Genomic DNA, 7,448 nt, shown 5'->3' with positions numbered 1-7,448 from the left:
CTTTTTTTTTTCGTTTCAAGTGGCCCACGGCATCCGGCTCGCCACAGACCGCCGGTGGATGGCTGGCTGACCGGCCTGTCAAGCTGGAGGACAGGAGACGACAGGAGTGGAGGGGTGGCGGGCAATGCCGAGGAGCGGACGTTTGGCGGTGACTGTGCTGGGCACCTATACCTAAAGGGCTGGCGAACCACCCACCGACGAACTTGGGAGCGCGAAATTCCATGTTGCCGGGCAGGACAGGCGGTGGGAAGGGGGGCCGAATATGCACAAGCCAGCAGCCAGCAGCCAGCAATTTCGGATGTGAGCCCAGAGCACAGAGGGGCACCGCACGAAAAAGAAGCATGGACCGGGGGAAAGGGGGCAGTGAAAAGCCCGGCCGATACGACGTAGAACCTCATGGAAGCGGGAGGCTCTAGAACGCGGGCCCCGACAGGCCAGCCTGGGCACAGGCTGCGGTGCCGGGTACGTACCCCCCCATTTCATTCCAGAGGCAGCCCGTAGGTATGTAGAGTATTGGGAAGACAGAAGCAGGTATCCGTTCCGTGCCGTTGCAAAATCTGTCGACGCGTCTGGTTTGATGGCCCGCATTCAGTCGGACCCCCCAGGGCGGCCCAGCCCCGGGCGATGCACAAGATGCGATGCGCGGCGCGACGCACACGGGCTGGAGGATTTCGTGGGCGGCTGAATCGTTGGCTGGGCGGCTGTCGTGTGACGAACATGGACCGAGTGGCATCCTGATGAAATTGAATTGGAGCGCTATCAAGCATAGCTACCTGCCCGGGTTCGATGCCTGCCTTGGCCGGTGCGCAAAACGTACCCCGCCTTACGCACGGGAGACGTCTCTTTGTCGTTGACAGGATGTGGCGGCTGCGTTTTTTCTGTGTTTTCTCTGCTACCTAAAATGCTCTGAAATTCAATTACAAAGAGCGAGAGTCCGTCTCAAGAGCGAAAATAAAAAGACCCCATAGAGAATCAAAGCATACCACGTACTGCCCAGATCAAAAAGCAAAGAATAATCCATCCTAATCAAAACAAACCAAGCCTCTAAGGGATGAGCAATTAGGTAGCACCAGCCACCCCTCCTGATTGGCCCGGGCAGGCCTGTGAAAGGAACGGCCCCACCGAGCATGAACCGGCGGCTGCCAACCAGTGCCTACCGCGAATTGCCAGGTGCGAGCGTTGCCCCTCTACGGTGCCTGCCTGCGCTCACCCACGCTTGGGTTGCTGCCATGATCCAGACTCAGATGAGCACAGCAGCCAGGGCAGTCAGAGGAGGCGCCTGGAAGTGGGGCAGTCAAACCGCAGCAGCACCGCCAGACCCCCCAAAGACAGCAGCCCTGCTCGACCTCCATTTCGGCCGCCTTCCGCCTTCCCTCAACAACATCATCCCTCTTTTTTTCCTTCCCCTCCTGTAGCCACCTACAATTTCCAACCTGCGCTTCCTGTTTGCCGCAACCGTCTCTTCCCACGTCCACCTCTTCGATACCCTCTTTCTCCGCGTTGATTTTTGCAAACCACCTGCACCCACGAAACCACTCAAAGCCTCACTTTTTTCCCAAGTCGACACAACTCAGAATCCACAAAAATGGCCACCGAGGTTTGTCATGCCCGCCCTTCTGCCGCTGCTCGCTCCCGTTATCGTCTGTCCCTCCCCCCGCCGCTGCACCCGCCCTCTGCGTCCGAGTGGCCGTGGATGGTCGTCGGTGGACGCGAGCCTCGGACAGGCGGTGTCACCGGCCTAGTCTGCGTTTCCTAGTGCCGAAGGTCGGCGGCACATGCCCACGCCAGACTCGCACTCGCACTCGCACTCGCTGCCCGATCGCCTGATGGCACCGCCCGCTGCGTTGTTTTTGCCCTCGCGTTTTTTGACTATCTTATCCGCGTGCGCCTCTTCCATGAGGAGAAATAGCGACCATGGCTGACATCTACTTTCTGTAACCCACAGCGTGAAAGGTTTGTTGATGGCTTCTACCGCCCCGACGATCGCCTGCTCCGGCGAGCCATCCCGCGCAAGACGGCCACGCCGCCCGCTCGCCCGACGAGGACCAGCATACTGACGCCGTGTGACGCACTACAGCAAGACTTTCCTCGCCAGGCTCTGCGAGCAGGCTGAGCGCTACGATGAGATGGTCACCTACATGAAGGAGGTCGCCAAGCTGGGCGGTGAGCTCACCGTCGACGAGCGCAACCTGCTCTCGGTCGCCTACAAGAACGTCGTCGGCACCCGCCGTGCCAGCTGGCGCATCATCTCCTCCATCGAGCAGAAGGAGGAGTCCAAGGGCTCCGAGAAGCACGTGTCCACCATCCGTGAATACCGCCAGAAGATCGAGGCCGAGCTGGAGAAGGTGTGTCAGGATGTCCTCGACGTCCTTGACGAGTCCCTCATCCCCAACGCCGCCTCTGGCGAGTCCAAGGTCTTCTACCACAAGATGTACGTTCTTATCGCTCACGACCTGGACTGCTTCGCATTGGTCTTCCTGCAGATATCTCGGCTATCGTGGTTCTTCGCTTGGGGGCTTGACGCAACTTTATGATGTTACCGGGTCGTACTTTGCGTCAGCGCATGCTAACAAAACGTCCGCCGCTGCAGGAAGGGTGACTACCACCGGTACCTCGCCGAGTTCGCCTCGGGCGACAAGCGCAAGGTCGCTGCCACTGCTGCCCATGAGGCCTACAAGGTATGAAGGGAGCGGCAATCGATGGGGGTTTTGCCAGGCGACATCCCGCTTCTCGGAAATGACGCGCGTGACTAATACAAGCCACCGAAATCACCCTACAGAGCGCCACGGATGTTGCTCAGACCGAGCTCACGCCGACGCACCCCATCCGCCTGGGTCTTGCGCTCAACTTCTCCGTCTTCTACTACGAGATCCTCAACTCTCCCGACCGCGCGTGCCACCTGGCCAAGCAGGCGTTTGACGATGCCATCGCCGAGCTTGACTCGCTTTCGGAGGAGTCGTACCGCGACAGCACTCTTATCATGCAGCTGCTGCGTGACAACTTGACCCTGTGGACCTCGAACGAGACGGGCGATGCCGAGGCCGCCCCGACGGGCACCGCCGATGCGCCCAAGGACGAGACTGCCAAGACGGAGGAGAAGGTGGAGGGCAAGGCCGACGAGCCGGCCCCCGCTGCCGCCGCTCCCGAGTCGTAAGGGTCGCGCGATAGCGTATACTATCACGAAGCAACGCAGATTTAGCTTTTGACTCCTTGATTCCCCTTCCCATGGGACTGGGTTCCTAATCGGGGTTTCCCCCTCCTGTTTGTTTTCCCCGCACCACCTTCTCGGTTGCATTTCCGAGTTGATATCTCTGTTGCGACTGGGTACGTTGTGTTCTTTCGATAAGTCATAGGTATGGGGGTCCTTTGGCTTGTGCCAAGACAGAGTGGCTGGTGAGGTTCAAATGCGGCATCGGCGGTCATGGAGGACAGGGAGTTGGTTGTGGCAGGATCGGACATGCAGGACAGATCAGTTGCCTTTCTTTTTCTTGCTCCCGTTTCCCCCCTTCATCTCTTTTGGTCAAATACACGGAACTGAACCGTAACCTATGTCCCTCCCCCATTTTTTTCGATTCAGCATCCCGTTAGTTATTTGCGTCTCTCCAAGCCTGCCTCACAGTCATATTGCATGCGCTTTCTGGGCCTCTCTCTGTCAACAGTGTGGCGCCCTTTCTCTTGGTGGGTAGGTGGGCGTTGACAGACAGACGGGGGAGGCGGGATTATGGCTGCACAGCCGTTGGGCTTTCCGAGTCTCGGCTGCCGGTGCATTAGCCGTCTCCAGATTCCTCTTCCTCCCCATTTCTTTCCTCTGAGTCTTTTACTCAACAAGTCTCGTGTCTCTCTCCTCTCGTCTCATCTGGCTTTCAGGTCTAGAAGAGAGTGTGTGGGTTGTGGGTGTTGGGAAATTTCCTACCAATTCCCCTGTAGGTCTGCCTATCTTTTCCAACTTGTGGTCTGGTATTTTCACACCCGCCCTCCACTTTACTCGATAACGCACGCACGCCCAAGGCGAATTAACTGTATCCACAGAAATCCTACAAGAAAAAAAAATCGAAAATGGCCTCGGCAGCAATACTAGGCTGCCGGGCGCTGCTCATTCTTCCATCAATACTACTCGCCACCCGAGGGGGGTCGGTTAGGTGCCCCGTGAATTGTATGATGGTGAGCGCCAACGAGTGCCTAAGCCGTATTCTTATAACATGGGCTTATCCGGAAGATGCTGAGAAGACGGCATTTCAAAGACTGTAGCTCTAGTGTATTTGTTGGCGCTGTATGATAACACCCGGCGAACGACCCGGTGAAGAGACGGACTTCCCGTGCCTGGTTGGCATGCTATACGACGCTCTTGAGAAGAAAGTGGAAAACGAAGTGGTATCTTGCGTTGCTCGCAACCTTGTGTGCGCCATCTCCTCGTGCTTACCCAAGTGTGGGCAATAGTCTACCGCTAACCCATCTACATCCGAAACCGAGAACCTCTCGTAAAGTCCGTTTCCCCCGTGCGTGGTATCGAATGCTGATGCGGAAATCCAGAAGGAAAAGGTATAACCAAAACCGGTCGGAACGAAAAGCAAAGAAAGAAAAAAAGCATGATGAGGAAAGATACGAGAACCACGCTCGTTGAAGAAAAGCCAAGCGAAGCCAGCGGCGGCCGAGGGTATATGTATGCATCAAAGCAGAAATGTTGTCTGGGAACCGAAAAGAGAGAAATAGAGCGACAGGGCAGAACAAGCAGAAACAATACTGTCCGGCTAGGGATCAGAAGTGCCAACTTTGTACAAGAGAGAGAGTAAACAAAACGGGAGCGGACAGGGGATATGCTCGGCTTCCCCGCGTTCCTCTTCCGTAACTCCTCGCCGTGCCCATTTGGTCATTTCCCCTTCGAGCCCCTGGACGGCGGGGCCGGAGGAGGGTTTGAGGGTGGCGCCGTCGGCGGGGGTGGGTGCGGGAGAGGATGGCCGTTGAGGCGCTCCAACTGCAGGCGGGCTCTCTCGAGACGGGCGGCCGAATCGCGCGTGCGGCGGCGGCGGCTGCTGTCCGCTGTACTACTTCCGGAAGATTCGGCCACCGGCCCAAAAGCGGATGTGTTGCGGCGGCCTTGACCTGCCGGTGCCCGGGCGCCCGGCTGCTGATTCTGGGGTTGCTGAGGCGTGGCTGTTGGGCTGCCGTTTCCTGGGGCTTTGGTACGATACATAAGCGTGCCGCTTGAGCCGGCTAGTGCTGCTGTTGTTGCCGCTGCAGCGAGCGGCTGTTGGTCTCGACCCTGGCCCGAAGGAGCCGCAGACCCGTCGCCGCCGATAGCCTTGGTTTCGCCGCTGTCGTCATTATTGCCGTCGTTATTGCTGCTACCGGCGCCGTTCTTCTCGTTGATCAAGTCTTGAAGATCGCGCTGGTTTCGGCCCAGTCGCTTGAAGCGATGCAGAAGGTTATGCACCCGCGACTTTGTCTTCTTGGTGCCGCCGCCGTCGCCGTTCTCGCCTCGGCCGGTGTCATCGTCGGGGCAGCCTTGAGAAGCCTGGGCGTGGCTGCCGCGGGAGCAGCTGCTGTCGCTCTGGCCGCCCGCAGCCGCGTTGCCCGTGGGATCCAGCGGCCGCCCGCATATCTTGCACGACCCCGTCACCGGGCCGGTCGTGTTGGCGGCGGGGGATGCCAGCGCCGAAGAGCCGCCGGCGGAGCCAGCCACGAGGGCGGCGGGCAGCAAGCCTCTAGCCGTCGCGCTCGAGCAGCCCTCGTCGTCGGCGCCCTCCGGGGGCGGGCGGAGGCGGGCAGCAGCCCAGGGGGCCGAGCACGCACAGTAAGCCTCCTCCCCTTGGGCCGACACCTCCTCGGTCCAGACAGAGACGCGGGTGCTCATTTCGGCGGCGCGCTCGGGGGCCAGGCTAGGCCACCTGCGCACAGATGCTGTCGGGCGGCCCGCAGCGTGGCCACCGGCTGCTGCGCCAGGGTCGTCCGTGGGGTATCCCAGGGTGGGCGAGTCGCCCACGAGGCCGGCCGTGGGCTGGTGGCCGGCTCCTGCGACCACAGTCGCAGGCGCGGGGTCCCGGGCCTCGAGTCGCCTCCGCCTCTCGGAAGACGTGTCCGACATGGCGCCGTCGTGGGTGGCAGGACCAGGGTAGAGATGCTGGTAGCTATGACGGTGGTGAAGCTGTAGGGGCACGGGGCCGGCCAGGTTACGGACAATGTAATTAATGCGCAAGTATGTCTGGTCCCACTGCAGGTCGAGATCGCCATCCGACGGGGGACTGAAGCCAGTGGTGTTGCTGTAGGTGGCCATCAGGGGCGGTGGCGCGTCGGCGCCCGAGGCGGGCGCGACCGCCACGTCCATTTTGGAACTTGCGGCGGCAGCGCCAGCGCGTTGCTGCTTCGACCGCCGCCGCTATCGTCGAATAGGGGTAGGTACCTACCGCAGTGGGTAGGAGGCAGGTAGGCTGGGAGGTATGTGTGTAAGGGACGAGCGTTGGGGGTGGGTGGTGGGTAGGTGGTTGGGCAGGATCGGAGGGGGTAAACAGGCATGCGCCTGCAAGGCTCCAGTCACGGTTTACAGCAGGTTCCCAGCTGGGGGGCTTCCAGCAACACGGGAAGGGCTAACGTATTGGCAGCCCAGAATCCGGCTGAAGCCTCGACCGCTAGAGCTGGTGGTTGCGGCCGACGGGCGGGAGTTCGCATCAACCGCCAGCCGCCAGCCCAGGCCAGACCTTCGTCCCCGGATGGAGAAGGCGTGGCGCGCCCAGTGACGTCGATCCGCACGTGGCGCCCAATTAAAAGGGAACAGGGGATAAAGCAGAAGAAAGAAGAAAGAATGGTGGGGTGTTCCTGCCAGGCTTGAGCACTGCACAAAGACGTTGCTGCCGGTCGCTGGGCGTGGAAAGAGACCCCCTAAACAGCCAACTAGGAGGTAGGTACTTGTGTAGGTGGTAGTGAGGTAGGTAGCCAAGAGAAGGTAGACAAAGAAGAAGTAGACGTCAACGCGAGCTGCTTTGCTTGTCGGGCTGATCTCTTCAGCCCACGAGGGCAGACGCCCTGATTTTTAGTTCCCTCCAAGGCAATCCTCGCCCGCCTGGCAAGTCTTGGTCTGCTGGTTCCAGCACGCGACAGAGGTCGCTGCCTGCCTGATCACCGCGGCCAACCGTCGCCGCCACGCCCAATCGACCCGTGGTTTGCGACCGACGAACCTGGGAAGGGATGCCTTTCCCCGACGGGTTCGTCTGATCCCGCGCGAGTCGCTCGCGTGTGTTCCAACACTGAATCTATACTCACTCGAAGGTTGGTGCCTGAATATAGGTGCATGTGTAGAACGAATCAGGATAGTAGAAAAAAAACATACAAATTAAAAAAGGTGCTCAGCGCCAACCGGGGTTTGATTTTGATTGGTATTGACATTCTTTCGCCTTGGGCAACCACCTACCCTCCAGCCAGGTTCTGGGCATGCATTGGGCTTTGCCACTGTTCCT

The 7,448-nt window shown here is 59.6% G+C and overlaps 2 protein-coding genes across 2 annotated transcripts; one reads left to right on the top strand and one right to left on the bottom strand.

Moving 5' to 3' along the window:
* Positions 1 to 1,329: 1,329 nt before the first annotated feature.
* On the top strand, positions 1,330 to 4,102 carry GGTG_14092 (14-3-3 family protein). The gene is made up of 5 exons (XM_009232019.1): positions 1,330 to 1,597; positions 1,946 to 1,953; positions 2,078 to 2,431; positions 2,591 to 2,678; positions 2,780 to 4,102. Exons 1-5 carry the CDS (start codon positions 1,586 to 1,588, stop codon positions 3,152 to 3,154), a joined length of 837 nt encoding a protein of 278 aa, XP_009230283.1. The 5' UTR covers positions 1,330 to 1,585; the 3' UTR covers positions 3,155 to 4,102.
* A 93-nt stretch (positions 4,103 to 4,195) lies between these two features.
* On the bottom strand, positions 4,196 to 6,396 carry GGTG_14091 (hypothetical protein). Its single transcript, XM_009232018.1, has one exon. It carries the CDS (start codon positions 6,320 to 6,322, stop codon positions 4,868 to 4,870), a length of 1,455 nt encoding a protein of 484 aa, XP_009230282.1. The 5' UTR covers positions 6,323 to 6,396; the 3' UTR covers positions 4,196 to 4,867.
* Between the last annotated feature and the right edge of the window lie 1,052 nt (positions 6,397 to 7,448).

This window comes from Gaeumannomyces tritici (assembly GCF_000145635.1).
Source record: "Gaeumannomyces tritici R3-111a-1 unplaced genomic scaffold supercont2.133, whole genome shotgun sequence".
Taxonomy (NCBI): Eukaryota; Fungi; Ascomycota; class Sordariomycetes; order Magnaporthales; family Magnaporthaceae; genus Gaeumannomyces; species Gaeumannomyces tritici.
Note: the sequence above shows the minus strand (reverse complement) of the source record. Positions and strands in the feature narration are given on the sequence as shown.